This window comes from Vigna unguiculata, chromosome 1 (genome assembly GCF_037176805.1).
Source record: "Vigna unguiculata cultivar grain cowpea cultivar isolate G323 ecotype 2 chromosome 1, ASM3717680v1, whole genome shotgun sequence".
Taxonomy (NCBI): Eukaryota; Viridiplantae; Streptophyta; class Magnoliopsida; order Fabales; family Fabaceae; genus Vigna; species Vigna unguiculata.
The window spans coordinates 25,742,377-25,766,727 of NC_140792.1; the positions used below are offsets into that span (position 1 = coordinate 25,742,377).

The following is a 24,351-nucleotide window of genomic DNA, read 5'->3' on the forward strand; positions in this document are numbered from 1 at the left end:
TAGGGCTTCGTAATAAATTCCCCTTGGTTCTGTTCCTCCACTGTTTTCTAGCTCTTTAGCCGTTCTTGGGAAAATAGTGCTAGCTATCGTACTGTCAGGACTTCCGTTAACCCTTCCTCCAGGTACAGGAAGCTAGAATCCTCCGTTTATTTGGTGCGAGTATGCTGTTTTGTGTAGTTGGTGATTCTCTTGTGTGTTTACCTGTTGATATGGATGTATGATACGGTGGGATGGTTGCTTGTGATATGTCTTCGCATCTGTTGCAGGTGAAAACAGTGTCGAGCACTGATAAACTCGCCCAAGCGAGCTGGTCTCGCCTAGGCGAGAATAGCAGAGGCTCGCCTAAGCCTTTTTCCACGAATGGTCACCCAGGCGACACACTGTGTTTCTGAGCGAGCGAGCATCTCGCCCAGGCGAGAGGGGTCTCGCCTAAGCGAGATCCCGCGAGTGCTTCTGCTTCCTTCTCGAGCCCTCGCCTAGGCGAAGGGGGAGCTCGCGTGAGCGAGTACGTCTCGGCTGAGCGAGACCCCTCAGCCTGAGCGAGGCGCTGGGCGAGACAACGATGAGTTTGAATGTTTGTTTATTTCTGGATGATCTGTTTTGGTGGGTGTGAATGTTACGATGAGGGACATGTATATAATGAAGTGTGATATATACGTAGCATGATTCATGAATTATAAATGATGGGTTTGGTATGAGCATGGGCATGTGAACTAAATGAGATTGGTGTTGTTAAACTGGTATGATAATTTGGATTCTATGTACATGGATGGATTATGACGAGTCGGAATGGGTTGGCTCTGGAAATGTCAGAGGTAACGACTTTAAAGGTCGACATAATGAGGGTATCTTCGCATGGTGAATATTATTGATTGAATGATTGTATTCCTTTTGTGTAGTGCATAATTCCTTGGGGGTCTCTAGGTGAGACTTTCAGGGTCGTGCTTCAGTGGTCGGGACGTAATTCCATGACCCCTATTTGTATAGCTAGGTAAGGATTCAAGGTAAGGTTGCATCCTGACACTCTGAGGGCTCAGTTAGTCTCACCTAGAGCGGACTGACTCCTGTGGTGAGAGTAGCAGGAGGCCCGAAATTCATTAAGGGCTAACCTTGTGGTGAGGGAAATTTGATTCATCGTAATACTTGTAACACATAGCTCAGGATCGAGCAGCTCGGGGTTGAGCAGAGGTATCCACCACAAGTGCAAGCATCTGCTGAATCCGATCAAGTTATACGTATTCGGATGAGTCGAGTCGAGTCGTAGTGTATTGAATGAGGAGTCATAACATGTTTGGTTGTTATATGGATGTGAGATGATGAAAATATATTTGACTGTATGATGAATATGTTGTTGGTTCTAGCTTACCCGTTTTGTTGCATGGTTGTGTTGTATGTGGCTGTTCTTCCTTGCGATGATCATCAACTTGGTTGATGGGAGCAGATGGGCGAGGTTCTCGTGGTCAACAAGGGAATGGCGATTCCGCTGCTTAGCCATCTGGGCTGGATCTTATACTTTTTTCCTTCATGCTTTTTTTAGGACTATGACCCCTGTATTCGTGGTTATTAGATTGTAAACTTTTAGTTAAACCGTTATCCTACTTTTGTTGGCATCGTGGGGTGCCTGGTTTGGTAGGGGTGATGTTGAGAATCCAAGGACTGCGTGGTTATACTATCTTATGTGTAGCGTTTCCTTTAATTACGTTTATAAATTAAATAGGACGTTACACAAATCACTGAATATAATTCAAATATCAATCCAATCGAATAAAACAAACATTTTATTTCAATTTCCTGGATTCATTGTTATTGGTTTGAATTTCAACTACTGCTTAGGGGGATTGAATATCTTAGTAATTGCTGGATATTTCTGAAAAATACTTGTTAATAATATTGCGAAGCGTGGAATAAATAAGTAGAGTTTTAGAACTTAAGGATGATAAAAACAAATTAAGAAGCTGAAGTGAAAAATAATATATATATATTAAACATAAACTTTTGCACAATTTTATTTCTACTTCAAGTGTTACCTTCAAATGATAAAGTGCTAAAGAAATCATGATTCCTTCCCACAGAAAAAAAAAGTCGTTAATTCTTTCGCAAGTAAACCACATGCAATTTACACTCAAAGGACAAAGTGTTTCACTCAACTCACCGAATCATAATTTTATTTACATACTACAAGTTATCCTTACAGTATGTGTCAGACAAGATTTTTAAATTATTATTATTCAGAAAATACAATTATTTGTTTAAAAAAAAATTGAACTAGACCTGATACAATTGAAATTATAAGTTATTAACCAAAATCATATTTTATTAATTTTGGAATTAATATTTTTGTCTTGTCACTTTCCAAATCCGCTAATTCATAACGATATAATATAAGAAAAATGATATTTTAACCTTCCTTTTTTATCCATTTTTAATTCATTGTTTCAATCATCACTAGATCATCTTTTTTTATTCTTTTTAGTGATGTAATGTAATGATCTAATGGTGATTGAAGTGATAAGTTAAAAGTGGGTCAAAAAAAGTGGGTTAAATTATCCATAATATAAACATGAAAACAAAGCCAAGCATTTTATTTCTTTTATAATTAATCACAAGTACTGTTGTTTTCTCACCCCCAAATTTGCCAAGCCAGTGTAACAAATTAACAATTAAAAATTGAATAAATAAATATTAATAATGTCTTCTTCTCCTTTGCATTATGTTCTACTTAACATGAATTAGCTATACACATTATAATTTTAAGAACGGTTGTTTTCCTAATATTTTCTTTAGAAATATAAATGGGTCAAATATGTCGGAAAAATGAAAGTAATTAATAGAATTTTAAAATTAGAATCATGTTTAAAAGTTTAAGATATGCACAGAATAATATTAAACAAATTATGTTTACTTTGAGTAACATATATATAATGTAATCTTTTTCTTGTTATGTTTACCAATAGTAGAAATTTTCGGTGATTACAAATGCACTTGTCTCTTTTTTCCCTATTATCTCCACATCTTAGAAACTAAAAAAAATTTATTGTTTTACAAATACTATATTAACCGTCCTCTGCACTAATTAGTTATCTGAATTATTTAAAAATATAATATCATATAAATCTTTAGAAACGACTGTTGTATATATATGCAATTTTGAAAATAAAAAAAAAAATAGTGAAAATAAGTGTAATTTCATTAAATAGAATACCCACTCATGTAGTTTTTGCAATTGCATGGCCAATAAATATGGAGGATCTAGTAAAAGAGAAAATTCAATATATAAGCAAAGAATAGAAACTAGTTTTCGTTTATGGAAAGAAGCAAAGAATAGAAACTTTGTTTTCGTTTTGGAAATAAACAAAGAACAGATACCGTAAGCCGTGTAGGACAACAAATGACAAATTCATTATTACTTTCCTCCGAGACAACCCACAAAACTAGTCTTCTGCTTTCTCATATCTGTCTTTCGAATTCCTCATAGCTAACCATGGCTGAATCATTTCTCTTCACCATCGCAGAGTCACTCATAGAAAAGCTTGCTTCTCATGTTTTTCAAGAAGCTTCTCGAGTGGTGGGTTTATACGACGATCTTCAAGAACTTACAAAAAATCTTTCTTTAGTCAAGGCTGTGCTGTTAGATGCTGAGCAAAAGCAGGAGCGCAACCATGAGCTCCGTGAATGGCTCACCCACCTCAAAACTGTCTTCTCTGATGCTGAAGATGTTTTGGATGAATTTGAATGCCAAACACTACGAAACAAAGTGGTGAAAGTTCATGGTAGCACCAAAGACAAGGTAAGTCACTTCTTCTCAACCTCCAATCCACTTCTTTTTCGTTGTAAAATGGGTCAACAAATTAAAGATATCAGCAAAAGACTAGACAAGGTTGCAGCTGATAGGCATAAGTTTAGTCTTCAAATAATTGATGTTGACACACGTGTTGTTCATCCGAGAGATATGACACATTCCCGTGTGAGTGATTCAGAAGTGATAGGAAGGAAAAAAGATAAAGAAAAGATCATAGAGCTTTTGATGCAGCAGAATCCTAATAACGATGATACACCTCTCTCTGTTATTCCCATTGTGGGGATTGGAGGCTTGGGAAAGACTACGCTTGCAAAGTTTGTGTTCAATGACAGTAGGATCCAGGAATGCTTTCCGTTAAAGATGTGGGTGTGTGTTTCCGTTGACTTTGACATTAAACAACTCATTATCAAAATCATCAACTCCGCCACTGATTCAGCTTCTGCTGATGCTCCTTCTAACCCACCGAATTGGAACGTGTTGGATCTGGAACAACTACAAAATCAACTGAAAAAGAAAATGTCCGGTCAAAAATTCTTACTCGTATTGGACGATGTATGGAACGAAGACCGTGTTAAATTGATTGAGCTGAGGGATTTAATCCATGTAAGTGCAGCAGGAAGTAAAATCCTTGTGACCACACGTAGTACTTCAATTGCTTCCATGATGGGCACAGTTCCCTTTCACACTTTAGAAGGTCTTTCTGAGGAGGACTCATTGTCTCTGTTTGTCAAGTGGGCATTTAAGGAAGGGCAGGAGAAAAGACATCCTCACTTAGTAAATATTGGCAGACAAATTGTGAAAAAATGCAAAGGGGTTCCTTTGGCAGTGAGAACATTAGGGAGTTCACTATTCTCGAAATTTGAGGCCAGTGATTGGGAATATGTGAGTGACAATGAAATCTGGAATTTGCCTCAGAAGAAGAATGACATTTTACCTGCCCTTAAATTGAGTTATGATCTCATGCCCTCCTATTTGAGGCAATGTTTTGCATTGTTTTCCCTTTACCCAAAAGATTATGAATTTGGTAGTTATGAAATAACCTTTCTTTGGGGGGCACTTGGTCTCATTGCACTACCAAAAACCAAAAGGACACTTGAAGAAGTGGGCAATCAATATTTGCATGAACTTCTGTCAAGATCCTTCCTTCAGGATTTTGTAAACTTTGGCACTGCGTATAGTTTTAGAATACATGATTTGGTGCATGATCTCGCCCAATTTATTGCGATGGATGAGTGTCTATACGTGAATTCCAACATTCAAAATATTCCGGATAATGTTCGGCATCTATCTTTTGCTGAAAGCAGTTTGTTCAACAATTTGGTGACTAAAAAATCAGCCGCTTTGAGAACTGTACTGTTTCCAAATGGTGCAGCAGCCGCCAACTGTGAAGCTTTACTGAATACATGTCTGCCAAAGTTCAAATGTTTGCGAGTTTTGGATTTAAGAGGTGCAAAATTTGAGACTTTGCCCCGTAACATTGTCAAGTTGAAACATTTGAGATATTTGGACATTGGCGAAAATGCAAACATTAAGAGACTCCCCGACTCTGTTTGCAAGCTCCAAAGTTTGCAAGTGTTGCTGCTTGCCAAATGCATAGAGCTGGAAGCTTTGCCCAAAGGATTAAGAAAACTGATCAGTCTCCGTTGTCTGGAGTTTAGCATAAAGCAAACTGTTTTGCCTATGAATGAGATCGCCAACTTGGGATCACTAGAAATGTTGAATATTGAGTCATGCCATAATGTAGAGTCCATCTTTGGAGGGGTGAAATTTCCTATTCTTAATACATTGTGTGTGGAAGACTGTCAGAGTCTGAAATCTTTGTTGTTGGATGGTCAAAATTTTCCTCAATTAGAAACATTGATGGTTGCAAACTGCGGTAATTTGGACTTGGAAGTGTGGAAGGGCCACCATGAAGAAGAAAGCTCCAAGCTGAAGTTAAAACTTCTTTTGTTTTTCAATTTATCACAGCTGGTGGCTTTGCCTAAATGGCTTCAAAAGGCTGCCAACTCCTTACAGTGCTTGACGGTTTCAAATTGCCACAATTTTGAAATACTTCCAGACTGGTTAACAACTCTGACTCATCTGGAAACACTTCATTTATCATATTGTCCAAATTTGGTATCTCTCCCGGATAACATCCATCACCTCACAGTGCTTGAAAGTTTGATCATCGTAGGTTGTCCTTATTTGTGTAAAAACTATGAGCCCCATGTTGGAGAGTTTTGGCCCAAAATATCACACATAAAAAATGTTGTCATTAAGAAACCGGAAGAGCCGGAGAAGAATTAAATGAAGAGCAAGAGGTAGTCTGAAACCCCTTATTTTCTTTATTTATTCTTTTGTTAAGGTTTTTTCCAACATGTCCACTATTTTTTATGCTTTTCCATTTTGTTAATCGTGTTTCATTTCAATTTAGAAGACCTCCATGACATGGTTGTGTAGTGGAACATTTGTTTTTTTTTTTTTTCTTTACGGGTTTGCTTTGTCTATCATTAAGAGAGATGGCAAATAAACCCGTTTCCGTATGTATTGCCCGAATCCGTCTCCGTTTTGACGGAAAATCTCCGCATTGACTGAGTATGGGTATGGGTATGGGTATGGGTATGAGGAATCTCCGACTTTTTCAATTGGGTATGGAATGTACATATCTCCGTCATATTATCCGTCCCGTTTAAATTATTAAAATATTCCTAATTAATTAAATAACCATATATATATATATATATTATTTTTTATTTATTCTAATTATTTGGTTTGTCATGAAACTCATTCGCATTTCAATTATATTTTTCATCTTATCATAATCTTTATGTAATTATTTTAAAAATATGTATGTTAATTAAATTTTTTTATGTCTCACATTTGAATATTTCTATTATTTTTAATATTTTTATTTAATGTATATTTTTCTTTCACATAAAAATGTTTAATACTCTCCATTATTTAAGTATTTAATAGCATAAACATTTCGTTTACTAGGTAATATAAAAAAAAATCATTTACTTATTATTCTTATTATTAGTTTTTGTTTCATTTGAATAACTTTTTTATTTCACTAAAACATTTTTTGTTATTTCTCAACTACTGAGTATATATGTTGATATTTGAAAAGTTTTCTTATATCTCTAAGATATTTTTTAACTTATCATATCCTTAATTATATATTTGTTTTCCTTTGTGCGATTTCTTTCAATAGTCTCTCAAATTGTTTGTAAACATTTGTTAATTTTTTAATATTTTTATTTCTTGTTTATTTTCATCATGTAGAATACTATTTCGATATATTTTATTTAATTATTTTTTATTTTTTAACTCATTATCAATCATACTGTAATTTTGTCTCTATAATTGTATAAATAACTTTTATTTACTACAATATAAAAATTTAATGTAATTGTCATTAATATTTTTTATCAGCATCCAACATAATTGAAGTTCAAAAGATACAAGATCTATGTTAAAAATTTATTATTATGATTATTATTTGTTGTTTGTATCATTTTGATTAAGTAATGTATTATAACTTTTATCAGTGTATAACAAAGAGATTCCTTAGAATTTAAAAGATTGAAGTAAACAAACATTTAAAATATATTTTAATTTGAATATTTGTTTTCCTTTTATATTTTTTTTTAAATATTTTTAAATTTTATCAACTAGGTTTCATTAATGTTTGCAAATTTAATAAATGTGTTGGTTCTCATGAAATTTTATTTGGTATTATAATCGAAAATGTAAAAAATTATAATTTATTTTAAACTTTTATTATGATTATTATTTGTTGTTTGTATCATTTTGATCAAATGATGTATTATAACTTTTATTAGTGTATAAAAAATAGATTCATTAAAATTTAAAAGATTGAAGTAAACAAACATTTAAAATATATTTTAATTTGAATATTTGTTTTTCGTTTATATTATTTTAAAAATATTTTTAAAATATTATCAATTAGGTTTCATTAATGTTTGTAAATTTAATAAATGTGTTGGTTCTCATGAAATTTTATTTGGTATTATAATCGAAAATGTAAAAAATTATAATTTATTTTAAACTTTTATTATGATTATTATTTGTTGTTTGTATCATTTTGATCAAATGATGTATTATAACTTTTATTAGTGTATAAAAAATAGATTCATTAGAATTTAAAAGATTGAAGTAAACAAACATTTAAAATATATTTTAATTTGAATATTTGTTTTTCGTTTATATTATTTTAAAAATATTTTTAAATATTATCAACTAGGTTTCATTAATGTTTGTAAATTTAATAAATGTGTTGGTTCTCATGAAATTTTTTTTGGTATAATAATCTAAAATGTAAACAATTATAATTTATTTTAAACTTTTATTATGATTATTATTTGATCTTTGTATCATTTTGATCAAATGATGTATTATAACTTTTATTAGTGTATAAAAAAGAGATTTATTAGAATTTAAAAGATTGAAGTAAACAAACATTTAAAATATCAATTATGTTCTTTGTATCATTTTGATCAAATGATGTATTATAACTTTTATTAGTGTATAAAAAAAGATTTATTAGAATTGAAAAGATTGAAGTAAACAAACATTTAAAATATATTTTAATTTGAATATTTGTTTTTCTTTTATATTTTTTAAAAAATATTTTTAAATTTTATCAATTATGTTGCATTAATGTTTGCAAATTTAATAATTGTTTTAGTTCTCATGAAATTTTATTTGGTATTATAATATAAAATATAAACAATTATAATTTATTTTAAAGTATTTGATATCGAAAAAACAATCATCATTCTAATATTGAATATTTGATAATATTATGTTTCCTTTATCATAATTTTTTTATTATTTTATAAAAATTAATTAAAATTAATGTTGAGTAGTAAGAAAATGGGTATGGGTATGGGTACGAGATTATACCTGTTACCCGGTGTGGATGGGAATGGGTCAAAAGTTTAATACCCGTTGGGTTTGGGTATGGGGATGAGGATGAATTTTTTTTACAGAGATGGGTATGGTATAGGGAAACCCGTGCCCGCCCCGCCCCGTTGTCATCCCTAATCATTAATACTATTATACAAAACTTCAGTATTTTCTTTATATTTATAGATATAGTAAAATATGTTAGTCTGTTTAAACAAATTAGATATATTTAAGGTAAAGTTATCTTTCTAAGTTTACTACACAATTAATTTTGTGTAAATTAATTATGTTACTTTAGTAGTGACTCTTGAATAGTGATCAATTTTAGAGATAAAAAATAATTAGTCACTATAGTGATCAATTTATATACAAATTTATAAACTAAAAATTATTGGTAACTAAAATAGTCTTAAAAAATTATAATTGATCTCTAAATTGATAACTTAAATAGTTCTATTATTAATTGATCTTTAAATTGGTCACTAACAGTCACTACCAAAAGAATTGGTCTCTAAATTAGTCTCCAATTAGAAAATTAGTCTCTAAATTAGTCTCCAATTAGAAAATTGGTCTCTGAAGATATCTTTAGTTATTAAAATTGGTCATTATTTAAGATTTTTCTTATAGTAACTCCTTGTATATCTCTATTGAAGTGATACAAAAGTTGTACAACCTTACCACAACACAACAAAAGTGAGGAGGAAGAGGAATGCACAGAAGCAACACAATTTGTAATAATGATCATATATCATCTATTTAAAGGAGAAAATAGTAATTTTTGTACTATAAAAAATGAAAACTTCGTTTACCTCTATACATATCTCAAAGATCATAAAAGCATGCACAAGTGAAAAAATAAACAAAGTCATCAATGTTGGAATACATGAGATGATTTAAAGAGAAGTTTTACTAGTCATACTAATACAAAAGAGAGAAAATATGTCAAACCTTCTACATCTATTGGCCAAAAAATAACATAAAGATTACGTAATGGAAGAGTTGTAATTTTGTCCCACTTTTCTACTTTGCTTATTGGACAAAATGATGCGAAATTTTCTTTCTACTTCATTTCTCCCTACACTACAAGAATAATGGGCTTTAGACTAACAACGTTGGCGATCAGTACAACGCAAGTAGCATCGACTAAACTAACTCAAAACACACATTAAGAGCATTCTCCCAATCAGAATCGATTTAACTAACACTATAAAACAGAAAAGAAAATTAAAAAAAAAATTCATTTTGGTACTTTTTTGGATCTAATAATATTAAGTTTTTATTAATTATTTAAATGTTAGCATTGGTTTCACCGACGCAAAGAGAAAATAAATATTGAAATAATAAAATATCGAGTTTGATTTTGAAAAATATTTTTTTATTTGGATTTTTTTTTCTTCGCCGATGATATGGCACAAAATTAAAAACAAAAGATTGAGTCAAATTAGGAGGAAAATTTAACATTTCATTTTCCCCCTTCTTTGAGAGCATGATTTTACACGAGTCCTCTTTACTCACCTAAAACAGGAGGTGTTTTCTCCCAAAATTCAAGGTGTTCTCTCTTATTACGTTGTCATTGAAGCGTTCAAGTTAATACTACTAAAATATATCAACGTTAGTATTGCTAAAATAGTAGCTAAAAGATTAGTAAGGGTAAAGATATATATAACCCAAAGTCGTCTCTCAATTGATTTTTCAAGAAATTAGTGTTAGCACAAATGATTTGATGCTTGAAGATTTGATGAAGATATATGAAGACATTGCATTGTGACGTGATGAAGCTATGATAAATTGATGAAGATGTGAATACTTGGAGATTTGTGTGTTGATCAAGCTTGGAGAGTGTGCTAAATCTGAGTTTTACATGAAGATCACAAAGCTTAAAGATTGGTGCTCTTAGTGTAGACAATTTGGCATTGTATAGATGTCTAGGGTCTGGTTGGTGTCTTTTAACCTGTTAAATGGGTTTTTAACAGGTTAAATGGTTTGCTGCTATAGTTCTATAAGTTACATATTCAATCAGCTAAAATAACTTTCAATCAACTAACTTCACTTAAGTTAAATGAAATCAACATATTGAATGAAAAAATTAACTTGTTGAATATGCTAACAGATAGGCTATAAGTTATGTTTTTTCAGAGAGAGATTACACTTGCTATTTTCAGCGTGAAATCATTATAAACTCTAAGACAATTCTCTCTCTATGGATCATATAGAAGAACAATTATTTGTGAAGAAGCTTTGATCTTCTTGGATCATTTTTGCTTCATTAAGGAACTTGGAGAAAGAGGTTTGGTTGGCTAGGGAGAGCCTTCATTCAAGTTTGATCTTTCTCATGTTTCTAGTTGTTGCCTAGTGGTTTTCTAAGTCTGCAAATGGAATCTTGTTGTGCTTATTCCGAGTCTTGTGGGATTTAAGAGTTTTAGTTTGTGTTTTTGCATATTTTGAAAGTATAATCTTGTGGATTGAAAGTATGGCTCAGGTTGCCTTGACAAGCTGGATGTAGCTCAAATTTGATTGAATCAATATAAAATATGTGTCCTTGTGTTTGATTCTCTCTCTCTACTTAATTTTTGATATAACGATTTAAGAAACTTGATTTTAATACTCTTTCCATGGTTCTTGAGTGATCTGACATAATATTAAGTTGTATCTTTGTGTATATTCTAGTCTTCAATCAATCTTGGTTAACTACAAATGCTATTTTTGAGTAAATCATTAAATTTGCATTTCCGCATAATTACCCAGTATTTTAATCGACTATTTCTGTATTTTAATCTATTTAAATAAACTGATGTGTATGCATAACTGTTTGTTTAATGAAATCAATCTTTTATCCCTGTTTTTAATCGATTGAAAGTGTATAGCAAACAATAATTGCATTCTAATTTCTTGATTGGTCTGGTTCAATAAAAAATGAGCTTTATGAAATTAAAAGTAATCAAAGTTTTCAAAAAGTCAATTCAATGCCTCCTTCTTGGCTAATTACTCGTTTCACTACTTACAATTAGTTCTTATAAAATCTATATAAATGAATTACAAATAAAAAAATAGTTCAAGATAATAAAGATAAATAAAATAAATAAAAGATTAAATAGAAAACAATAAATGATAAAAAGAAATAAAATTGCAAAAGATTAAAAAAATAAAATAAAATCAATTTTTGACAAGCTCCCACACTTTCCAAATGTGCACCTAGCATGAGCGGTTCAAGGTTAAGGCTCTCCACTCCGAGTAGTGTTATCTTTTTCCAAGTTGACACTAGGTTGACCTACAAAACAAACAACTCAAGTCAAAGGTCAACAAGTCAACTTAAGTCAAGTCAATAAGTCAAATCAACTCAAGTATGCATAAGAAAAAGTCAATATAAAACTAAACCATAAGAAGGTGAAGAAACTCACCTTCTAAACATGTTTATTATCCCTAAGCATGTGCCTCTATTCTGGGTAGGGATTAGGGGCTAAAAAATACCTAGAGAGGTTAAACTAATTGTAACTTGAAAAGGTTTATACTCTTGTTCTTGAAGAGCAGAAACCCGTGATACTAGGAGAGGTTGATACTCATGCTAGCCAAAGATTTTGATTACTGAATTTTCTTAATCGAATGGCTTAAAAGATTACACATAGCCTCAAGTGGAGGTGAATCATTATAAATCCTTGTGTGTATTCTTCTCTACCTTACACCTTACGTTATTTGTATTTGTTATAATATGTCTGCACCTTAAAATGTTTGCAGGCTCTATTCAACCTCCACCTAATTCTAAAGCCATTTTGCAACAACAATTCTAACATATATATTTTAACTAATAATGATTAACCTTCTTATTATAGGTGGATAAAGGCACTAATATAGGTAAAGAACTTTAAAAGCATGAAGAATTTGTTCCATGAATCATAGTTTGCTTAGTGTATCACTAACAATTTCAAGTATTGTAACTATAGTTCACTTAAGGAGGACTTGTACAATAAATAATCCAAGATTGTAATTTATAGAATTAATTTTCCATTTGCCCTACAAATTAGGTTTCTCCTAGCAAAAATGTTCTAGTAAGCAATAACCAACTTAACGACTTGTGCACCTACCCGACCTAATAATGTAATCCAATAAGGCCCATTAAGAGCAATAATATGGAGATATCCCAAGATACTCCCACGAGATTTAATATTCTCGAATTAACGATAACTAAGACAAATCTTAGTAGTCTGATTATTTCATAATTGGGGTTTATATGCACACATGAGGGTTCAAATAAGGGCTTGGGAATGAATGCGAAATGCGATGTGTAGATTTTGAATTAGGTTATTTTGAGATTGTCTGAATAAATTGAATACATATGCATGCTAGATTAATGGAGGTACATGTATGCCGCTAGGCGATGGATGGTGGTCAACAACCTAATTTGGTTGGTTGTGTGGGAAAATGAAATTGGGGTTATTGAGGAATATATTAGCTCATAAAAATAGCATGATGGCATGATGTATAGATTCATACATGGGTGTGTTTGATGCATGAGTTAGGGATATAGACTAATATTAAACTTGAATTGGTTGGAGTTATGGAAAGGAAAAAGATTAGAATATGTGTTGTTAAGGAGTATTTCAATTGCATGTATGATTTATTAATAATATCAAATAGCTACTAGGGTGCACTTATGTATGGATATGTGATCATGTGGCTTGATAAATCTTGATTTTGTGTGTGGTGCATTAGGATGAAGGAGTATCATAAGTATTGTGCTGGTTTGTATAATTACATGCATGCTTGGATTGTTGGAATATAAAATCACACATTCAGTGTATATTCTTGGCTACACTTAAGGGATGTCATATTTCCAAATTTCGAATGCATGAATGATTATGGTTGCTTGATAGTTAGGAACTGTGATGATGCAATTTGAGGTATATTGAACTGTAATAATGCGTAAGTGGTATTCTGGATGTGTGACTATGATGTCTTGGTGTCTTAGAAATCATTCTGCAGTGCTTAAACTAGTAGAATTCGCTTTACTGGTGTAGTGCCTCGCAATAGGGATGGTAACGGCAGGCAATAGCTACAAACAAAGAGGTCCCTAGAGCGTGTGGTGCTTGGTGGCGTATGGGTACCAACAGGTGGTCTGGAACACAGTTTTTCCTGGCAGCATTTAGGCTACGCCAAGCGATAGTGTAGGGGTAGGGGCTTTTGTGGAGGGTTTTGCATGGGTGGTTGTGATGGTTTGGTCTAGGATATGCTTGAATAAATTACAAGCAGGAAGGTTCGTAATGTATGAAAGAAATCTAAAGAAACTTGCTCCATCGGATGTCATCTATCATAATATTTGTATTTTTATCTCATTGATATCCCTTTTATTTTGAAAACTATACACTTGCTTCTAAGAATTTGTGGGCTTGCAAGTGGTATAAAATAAAACTTGGATAATGTATATTGCAAAATAAACTAGAAGGTTGTTGCATATATTTGCAACCTTTTGCACATTCCAGGAGTTGCGGAAGCAAGCAGACTTTTCTTTGTATCGTTGCTTAATTTTTGTGAACGTTGCAGCTCTTTTCCATAAGGCACTATGGTCAACTTTGGGTTGTTACAAATATCCTTCGAAAGCCATGGGTTTTGGCCCATTTTAATCTCTCATTTCATCTATAAATATACATGCATTTGTGTTCTTGTATGGAACCAAGCGATCTCAAGAGTCTTCTCTCCTTGATTGGCTCTCCCCTCTTCTTGCCTCTGAACTACTCGCTTGGCGATGCTCTTGGAGGGTGGGTACCTGTAGACACTCTGACACTCAAGTTAGGAATATTTTGATATGGTATGTAAGGGAGAGAATATATTACTATCCGAAGAACAATACATTAAGAAACTTCTCAAGAAGTTTGGATATTATGACTTAAAACAGTAAATACCTTTTATAATGCTAACTCTAAACTAAAGAAAAACAGAGGATAATCTATTTCTCAATCTTAGTATGTGCAGATAATTGGGAGCTTGTTGCATTTGATGAGCTTTTCAAGACCTGATATTGCTTATGCAATAGGTAGACTAAGTAGGTATACTCAAAGTCCTAATCAGGAACATTAGGATGCATTTGCAAGACTTATGAGATACTTAAGAGGTTCAATGGATTATGCCATTGAATGTAGTAGATTTCCCGCTATACTAGATGGGTTCAGTGGTGCTAATTGGATCTCTGATTCAGATGACACAAAATCCACTAGTGGTTATGTATTCACACTTGAGGGTGGTGCGATTACATGGGGATCAGTCAGGAAAACAATTATTGCAAGATTAATAATGGAATCTAATTTTGTTGCTTTCGAAATGGCTAATAGTAAGGCTGAGTGGTTGAAAAACTTATTAGCAAACATTCCACTAGGAATGAAACCAGCCCATATGTGTCAATACATTGTGATTGTCAATCGATAGTAGCTATAACTAAAAAAAAGAATTATATTGGAAAGAACAAACCTTTACAATTGAGACATAATTTGGTGAAGCAGCGGCTAAAGAGTGGAACCATTTCCATTGATTATGAGAAGTTAGAATGAAATCTAGCATATCCTCTAATAAAACCCCTGGGAAGAAATATGATTTTAGAAATATCGAGAGGAATGGGACTTAAGCCACTTGTAAACAAACAAGTGATGGTAACCCAACCTTTGTGATTGGAGATCCCATGAATAAGGTTTATATGGGTAAAAACAAGTCACTTGTTAGTTCTGATAGCATTTAATTGATTGTAAATCAATTATGTTCATTCCTATGGTGTAAGAATTTTAATTTAAAAAAAGTTTTTAATGGTTTTTCATATCGCTTATGAGTGGTGTATGATTTGTAGCATACACTTGATGAAATCACCTATACGAGTGTCAAGTGGGGCCACTTGTATGAGATCTTTGCATCACCTAAAGGCTTGTGCGACACACCATGTATAAGTCTTTAAGGGTAGTGAATCAACACGCCTTAGAAAGTCCATCTAGTTCATGTTTTCTTCAGTTTTTAGAACAACAAGTGAAGATCCTTGTAAGCATTTAAAGGAATTTCAAATAGCATGTTATGCTATGAGTACTCTAAGAGGTTTCAGAGGACCACATAAAGAGCGAAGATCCTTGTAATTGGAGATTATTTTGTACAAACTTTATTTGATAGTGAAATCAATTTTTCTAAGGTTGAAAAACTATAACTAAGATGTAAGATCAATAGTGAGGTTGAAAAACTATAACTAAGACGTAAGATCAATAGTGATCTAAACCAGTATGAAATTCTCTTGTGTTTTATCTACTCTTGCTCTATCTTTTGTATCTTCATATTATAAAATTTTTGGAAAGTTCAAGGATCGAGGGATTTTTACAATTCCATCTGTTGTTCATGGTAAGTTTGAAAATGCGGATGCCAGATTTAGAAACATCCATAAATGTCTTTAAGTGTACATTCTTCACTTCCCTTTAGTTCTTTCCAGCAAACAGTTTTGTAGTGATACAATAGAAGCACATGGAATCTAATTGGTCTTAATGAAGATGTCTTGGTTAAAATCAATGATTTGATCTTCCCTTTTGTACATATTAGAAATGGAGGGAGAGAAAGATAATAGTGTACCTCCACTGGTTATTATGGAACAAGAAGCTAAATAAATTAAGGTAATTAAGAAAAGTAGAAAAGACTTTAGCTTATGTTCCTGCAGAGAACAAACAAGATAAGTTAGGCACAAGTGTCACCTTACCCATGTAGTCTGCTATCTCCTCAGTTGGCCTCTTCCCGGTTGGTACATATCGGCTTGGACCCAGGAGGGGTTACCTATAGAAAGGACTCCGAAGCTCAAGTGAGTCAAAGCTCTCAAAAGGTCAAATCAGGTGATTAATGGAGTAATGAATGCGTACCTTTAATTACTGGGGTCCACGTGTATTTATAGAGTATTAATTATGTCTGGTTATGCCATGGGCCGGGCCCTAGCTTGGGCCTTAGTTTGGGCTGTAAGTGGGCCTGGGCCCTAACCCAGGCCCTTAGGTGGACCTATTGAATACTAAGGGGGTTTTGATTCTGCTAAGTATATCGGAGTTGTCGGCCTAAGCCGACTACTTTCCTTGGCGGTTTGTGTTGTTCATGTGTTGTCTTAGGTAGGTTGCTCCTCTAGATGTCTGGGTTACTTGACGGCCTAGGCTGATTACTTGAATGCTTTGGTATATAGGTATCGTTTTATTACTATTTTGTTGAGTTGGCTTGGTGTGGTACACCAGTCCCCCAGCCTTGGCCGATATAGGTGTCGGTCAAGGGTGATATGTATTGATATGTTAGCGAGGCCGGCTAGGTGTGGTACAACAGTCCCCCAGCCTTTAAGTGTGATGAACAATGTTAAGGCTAAAGACGAGAAAGGATTGATGGCAGGTGAAGGGATGTCAAGGGTCAAATCAATGGGGTTTTTGCGTCGTCATTTTTAAGACTCATGTCTTTTGGAATGATTGTGTCGATTGGTATGGGTTGTTATTTTGGCGGGAAGGGGTTTTTGCCGTTTGGGATTCTGGCCTATAAATGTGGATTTTAAAATGAGTGAGGGTTTAGTGGTTCATTTGCGAGAATTTCCAGTCATAGATCTTGTGTGCATGTTCTTGTCTGACTAGTTCCCAATTCCAGCCGACATCTTTCCAGAAAAAAGAGAAAAGGTATGTCTAGTAGTGATAGCGTGTCATTGTCTACGTCTAGTAGTGAGAGTATAAAGTCTGGGAGGAGTAGAGGTAGACATGTTGAAGAGGAGAGCACTAGTTCTGGGGGTATGGTAGGCGGAATCCCTATGGAAACGGTGAGGGAGGTTCGAGAAGATCCCCTAGAAGAGTTGGCGGAGAGTAACTGGTCGGCCAAGGGCGGTTACGGGTGGGTGGCTGCTGACGTTCGTAATCAATCATCCTTATTTTGGTGGTCTCGCCTGTTGAACTCTTGGCTGAATTGTACACCTGTTATCGCAAAAGGTGTAAACGGGGGTATTGTTTCCCTGGAGAGGGTGAGTGCCATCGACCGTCAGTGTCACGGGCAAGAAGGGGCAACCGAGAAGTTCTTCTATATGTACATGTGCCACTTTTCTCAGCTACATGTGCGGTTGTCGCTGGACGATTTCTCCATGGGTGTGTTGCGCGCGCTGAATGTTGCACCTACGCAGCTGCACCCAAACAGTTAGGCTTACATGAAGGCCTTCCGTGTTTTGTGCCAATCCCTATATCTGCAGCCTTCTCCTTATGCATTTCTGTACTTCTATGATACCAAGCCCCGCCAACCGACTACTTAGTTGTCTCTGATAAGTCGTCCCAACATCAACAGATTGGACGCATTTTCCCAATCCTTCAAGCATTTTAAGTTGCCCAATATGGGCACCGACGAGTTGACGGCGGGGGATAAGGAGGTGGTGGAGACCTTGATGAAGTTTGTTGATAAGTTGCCCACTAAGGGCCTAGTTAGAGTTTATAATTCGGTGCACCCGATTATTGATATTGAAGGTATCTTTTTGTTACTTAAATTGTGTTAATGATTCTATGTTGTTTTAACCGGGTTTAATATGTTATTGTAGGGCACATGGCGCAATCGGGGAAGAAGAATTTGGCGCTCTTCCAGTCGTTGATGAAAGAAATGGCTTCTAAAGCCAAGGCAGCTGGGAAGACTGATGTTCCCAACCTGCAGGAATCAGTGGTTGAGGTACACATCCACGGCGGGATGAAAAGGAAGGCCAAGTTGCTGCCTCGAGTCGGCAAGGGGAAGGATGTGAAGAAGGTGAGGGCGGCATTACTCGGGGCGGGGCCGGTTAGTGGGGCGGGATCGGTCAGCGGGGTGAAGGGACCTGAATCTGGCTTGATTGAGATACCAGAGATATCTGTCAGAAAAGATATTTCGATCAACCTCCCAAATACCATCATCAACTCCATTGATGGTATGGAGGCGGATCATATTGTGAGGACGATGGTCGAGTTTGGAAGCAAAGCGTTGATATTGAGCCATCGTGTTGGGTCTCTATATCGACAGGAAGTAAAGGAGGGAGGTAGGGAAAAAGTAGAGGAGTTACAGGGAAAGGTTGACAAGTTCAAGGAGGAGAGAGATGCGTGGAAGAAGGAAATGGAGGGTTGGGAAGAAGAGAGAAAAAGGCTGGGAACCTGGAAGGCCCATTGTTTGGACTCAGAGGTAAAATTGAATAAGAAGATAGAGGATTTGGAGGCAGATTATGATGAGTTAAAAGACAAGTATAATGGTACTGTAGGTGAGCTTGATGACTTGAAGAATTACATCATATAAGAGCATATCAACGACTTTGAGAAGGGATTGCGTCAAACAGTCTTTTTTCACAAAGATGTTGATGCCGCAGACTCAAAATTTGATGTGAACATGGATGTTGTTAATGGGAAGCTTGTCAAGGAGGATGAGAGCAGTCTGGATGAGGAGGCAGAGAAGGAGGCGACCGAAGAGGAGAAGGAGGCGGATGATGCCGCGGAGGTGGCCCATGATGCGACAAAATAGGACTTTGATTTTTAATGATTTGAAAATATTATTCAGCCTATGTCTGTAATAACTGGTACATTATGTTCGTGATACTTGGTACATTGGTTTTGCGTTTATGTTTAATGTGATTGATTTTTGGTTTGTTATTCTGTGTACGGGATGATGATGATTTTTGATGTATGTTATGTATGGTGAAATCGATTGCATGTTAAGGGTGTTCGACCCAAGCCACCTATTTGTGGTAAGGGTGGGGAACTTAAACGAATTAACCACGAGTTAGGGGTGTTCGACCCAGGCCGCTTACTTGTGGTAAGGGTGAGGAACTTAAATGAATTAACCACAAGTTAGGGGTGTTCGACCCAAGACGCTTACTTGTGGTAAGGGTGGGGAACTTAAACGAATTAACCACGAGTTAGGGGTGTTCGACCCAGGACGCTTACTTGTGGTAAGGGTGGGGAACTTAAACGAATTAACCACGAGTTAGGGGTGTTCGACCCAGGCCGCTTACTTGTGGTAAGGGTGGGGAACTTAAACGAATTAACCATGAGTTAGGGGTGTTCGACCCAGGTCGCTTACTTGTGGTAAGGGTGGGGAACTTAAACGAATTAACCACGAGTTAAGGGTGTTCGACCCAGGCCGCTTACTTGTAGTAAGGGTGGGGAACTTAAACGAATTAACCATGAGTTAGGAGTGTTCGACCTAGGCCGCTTACTTATGGTAAGGGTGGGGAACTTAAACGAATTAACCATGAGTTAAGGGTGTTCGACCCAAGCCGCTTACTTGTGGTAAGGGTGGAGAATTTAAACGAATCAACCACGAGTTAAGGGTCTTCGACCCAGGCCGCTTACTTGTGGTAAGGGTGGGGAACTTAAACGAATTAACCACGAGTTAGGGGTGTTCGATCCAAGCCGCTTACTTGTGGTAAGGGTGGACAACTTAAACGAATGCGAAAGTTAAATAAAGAGTAGTCGTATAGTTGAGAACCATTTGTTTTATTCATTGAATCTGGGGTGCCTCGTTAAAATCTCCCTGGCCAAAACCCTCCTTAGGGAAAAAAGACCAGGTGAGGAAAAAGAGTACACCCAAGGTTACAAGTATTCGGTTCAATACATTATACATTTAACTAAAGTAGAATTTGAGGTGGGACACATTCCAAGTGTTGGGTATCTCTTCCCATATAAATGTTCAAGGCGATAAGCTCCTCCTCCTGCGTCTTCACGTATGCGATATGGGCCGTCCCAATTGGCGGAGAATTTGCCATCCTTCTTTCTTGCACTGCTGGCCATTCTCCATACTATGTCCCTGATTACGAACGATCGTGGACATAGGTTTGCGTTATACTTTCTGGCAGCTCTTCGTTTGGCGGCTAAGTTGCGTATCTGAGCTTTTTCTCTGAGTTCGGGTAGGAGGTCGAGATGAGTGGCCATGTTTTGGTGGTTGCGGGTTGGGTCGCACAGTTCTCGGCGCAATGATGGTTTGCCAATCTCAACCGGTATCATGGCGTCTACATCGTAAACTAGGCTGAATGGGGACTCGTTCATTGATGATTGAGGGGTGCACCTGTAAGCCCATAGCACTTCTACAAGTTCCTCGGGCCAACGGCCTTTGGCATTGTCTAATCTCTTGCGCAATTCCACTAGGATAACTTTGTTGGCCGCCTCCGCTTGTCCATTTGTTTCTGGGTGCTCTATAGAACTTGTGATTGTTTGATGCCCAGACCAGTGTAGAACTTGGCTAGCTCCTTATCTATAAATTGTCGGATGTTGTCTGTGATGATAGTATGTGGAACACCATATCTGCATATAACATCTTTCCAAACGAACTGCTGAACTTGCTGGGCCGTGATAGTGGTCAGCGGCTTGGCTTCTATCCATTTGGTGAAATAGTCAACAGCTACAATCAGGAATTTCACTTGTCCTTGTCGGGGGAGAAGGGGCAAAGGATATCCATTCCCCATTTAGCAAAGGGCCATGGGGATAGTATAGAATGGAGTTGTTCTTGTTTCTGGTGGATAAGGTTGCCATGTTTTTGGCATGGTTTGCACTTTCTGACGTAGTCCTGGCAGTCTGCTTCTATAGTCGGCCAGAAGCAGCCGGCTCGAAAGATTCTAATAGCCATAGTGCGTGCGCCGGAATGGTAGCCGCAAATGCCTTCGTGTAACTCCTTAATGATATACTACGTTTGTTCTGCAGTGACACATTTAAGAAGCGGTTGGCCGTATCCGCGTTTGTAGAGGTCATCGTCTATACCTAGCGGCCTTAGCCAGCTAGGTTTTGTTCGCATCTTGTGGAGGGTTGCCGATTTTTAGATATTGGATATAGGGGGTGGTCCAGTTGTGGGTGTGGGGAGGGGTGGTATCGTCGGTTGGGGAGTGGGTTAGGTTTTGGCAGGTATTTGTGATTGAGGGTGTAGATAATGTTTGCTGTAATAGGGATCGGTGGCAGCTTTTCAATTTAGTGCTGGCTAATTTGGAGAGGATGTCGGCTCTGATGTTGTCGGTCCTGGGGATGTGTTCGATGCGGACTCGCTCAAAGGCAGATTGAATGACTGCACGGACCAGATGGTAATATTGTAGAAGGATGGGGTCTTTAATTTGGAATTCGTTATTTAGGTGTCCTACAGTAAGCTTGGAGTCAGTTTTGCACGTTAACGTTTTGACACCAACTTCGCGGGCAAGGGAAAGGCCGGCGAGGATGGCCTCGTATTCAGCTTGGTTGTTAGATGTTTTGAAGGCAAAGTGGAGGGATTTCTCAATGAGGATATCGTTAGACCCTTCTAACACGATGCCGGCACCGACACCTTTCGGATTCGAGGAACCATCTACATGAAGCGTCCACTAGTCCTCTGTGGATGTTTACTGGAGGTCATTCACAAAATCTAGGAGGCATTGGGCTTTGATGGGGCCATGGGGTTTGTAACGAATGTTGAATTCCGATAGCTCGACGGCCCAGGATGACATCCGTCCTGCTAGGTCTGGTTTTTGCAATATTTTTTGGATTTGGTAGTCGATTTTGACGATGATGTTATGGTTTTGGAAGTATGGGCGCATGCGGCGAGCTGCATGGACTAAGGACAGGGCTAAATTTTCTACCATTTGATACTTGTTTTCGGGATCTTGCAACGTTCTGCTAACGAAGTAGACAGGATGTTGCGTGCCCTCTATGTCTTGGACAAGCGCGGCGCTGATGGTGTGGTCGGTGGCGGTGATGTACACTAGTAGGGGTTGGCGAGTGTCCGGCTTGTGGATGATGGGTGGTGAGGTGAGATTGGTTTTTAGCTGCTGAAATATTTGTTCACAATCGTCTGTCCACGTGAACCGGGCGGATTTCTTGAGGAGTTGGACTATGGGTTGGTTTTGTTCAGCTAGTTTGGGTAGGAAGCAGGAAATGGCTGTAAGGCAGCCTATGAGGCATTGGACCTCTTTTATGGTAGTAGGACTGCGCATTTCGATGATTGCCTTGCATTTTTCGGGATTAGCCTCTATACCGCGCTGGGTTAACATAAATTCAAGAAATTTACCGCGGTCGACGCCGAATACACACTTGTCAGGGTTGAGGCGAAGGTTGTATTGGCGTAAAGCGGAGAAGACCGCCGATAGGTCCTGGGCATGTTGGTGGTGGCTTGGAGACTTGACAACCATGTCGTCAACATATACTTCGACACATTGTCCCATTAGATGGCTAAAAACTTTGTCCATCAGCCGTTGATAGGTTGTTCCAGCGTTCTTAAGACCAAAGGACATAACTCTATAAAAGTAGTTGGCGTCGTCCGTGTTGAAGGCGGTCTTGTTCATGTCAGATGCGGCCATGGGGATTTGGTTGTATCCAGAATATGCATCCAAGAAAATGAGCACTTTATTCTCTACCGTGCCATCAACAAGTCGATCGATATTGGGTAAGGGGTAGGCATCGCGAGGACAGGCCTTGTTTAGATCCGTGTAGTCTACGCACATCCGCCATTTTCCATTGACTTTCTTCACCAAGACTACATTAGAAAGCCAAGTGGTGTATTGAGCTTCTTCGATGAATCCTGCGCTCAGTAACTTGTTGCCTCAGCCTTAGCTGCCAAGCGGCGTTCCTCGCCAAGTTTGCATTTTTTCTGGGAGATGTAGCGGACTTCTTTGTAGATGGATAGCTTGTGGGAGGCGACTAGAGGGTCTACCCTAGGTAAGTCAGCAGCGGACCAAGCGAAAAGGTCTGTGTTGCTGACAAGGATAGGTGTGATGATGACACGTTCATCTGAGTTCAAAGCGGTGCCTAAGTTGATGGAATGGCCGTTTGGAAGCTCTAGAGGGGAGGTTTCTTCAACGGGTTCAAGACGGACATCCCAGCCTACCCTGGGGTCTAGATCTTCGCTTGATAGGGCGATGCCGGAGCTAGGTGGTCGCTCAATGTGGTTGGTTTGCTGGATTGGGAGTTGTGGGCATAGGCTGGCCATGTAGCATTCGCATGCCAAGCGTTGGTCGCAGTGGATGGTGAGGATGTCGCCAGAAGGGGAAGGGAACTTCATTGCCAAATGGGGGGTGGAGACGATAGCGCCGAGAGTGTTGAGCGAGAGGCGGCCCAAGAGGACATTGTAGGATGTGGGGGAATCGACGATAAGAAAACGGATAGGAATGGTTTTGGTTTGGGTTCCATGACGAAACACAGTGTGAAGGTCGATGTAACCGCAGGTGGAGACTTGTTCGCCAGAAAAGCCATAGATTGGTTCGTCATATGGAACCATGGCGGTGTCCGGGAGCTGGAGTTTTTGATAGGTGGCCAGTAGAGGATGTCGACAGAGCTACCCTGGTCAACAAGGACTTTCTTAACGGCGTAGTTTTCGATTTCAACAGTGATGACCATGGGGTCGTCTTGTTGGTGGTCGAGGCCGTGAAAGTCGTCGTCTATGAAGATGATGGGAGGCATGCGACGTCTGTGATGGGAATGGGTAATGTAGTTGATGGATTGAATATGGCGGAGGTGTTTCTTTCTGGCAGAAGAGGTGGATCCTCCACTAGCAAAGCCATCAGAGATGGTGTTGATAGTGTCGCGTAGGGGAGGATCAGCGGGGGTGATATCGGTGTGGGTCGGTTGGGGATCTTGGTTGGCGGGTTGGGTGGGGCGTCTGTCGTGGCGAGAGTCGTGTGAAGGGCGTCTATGGTCAGATCAAGGGGGGTGACGAGATCGAGAGGGATG

At 37.3% G+C, this 24,351-nt stretch overlaps 1 protein-coding gene across 1 annotated transcript; it reads left to right on the plus strand.

Annotated features, from left to right (window-relative positions):
- Positions 1–3,322: 3,322 nt before the first annotated feature.
- LOC114181561 (putative disease resistance protein RGA1) lies at positions 3,323–6,129 on the plus strand. Its single transcript, XM_085674153.1, has 2 exons — positions 3,323–5,821; positions 5,904–6,129. Exons 1-2 carry the CDS (start codon positions 3,482–3,484, stop codon positions 5,964–5,966), a joined length of 2,403 nt encoding a protein of 800 aa, XP_085530279.1. The 5' UTR covers positions 3,323–3,481; the 3' UTR covers positions 5,967–6,129.
- Positions 6,130–24,351: the final 18,222 nt, after the last annotated feature.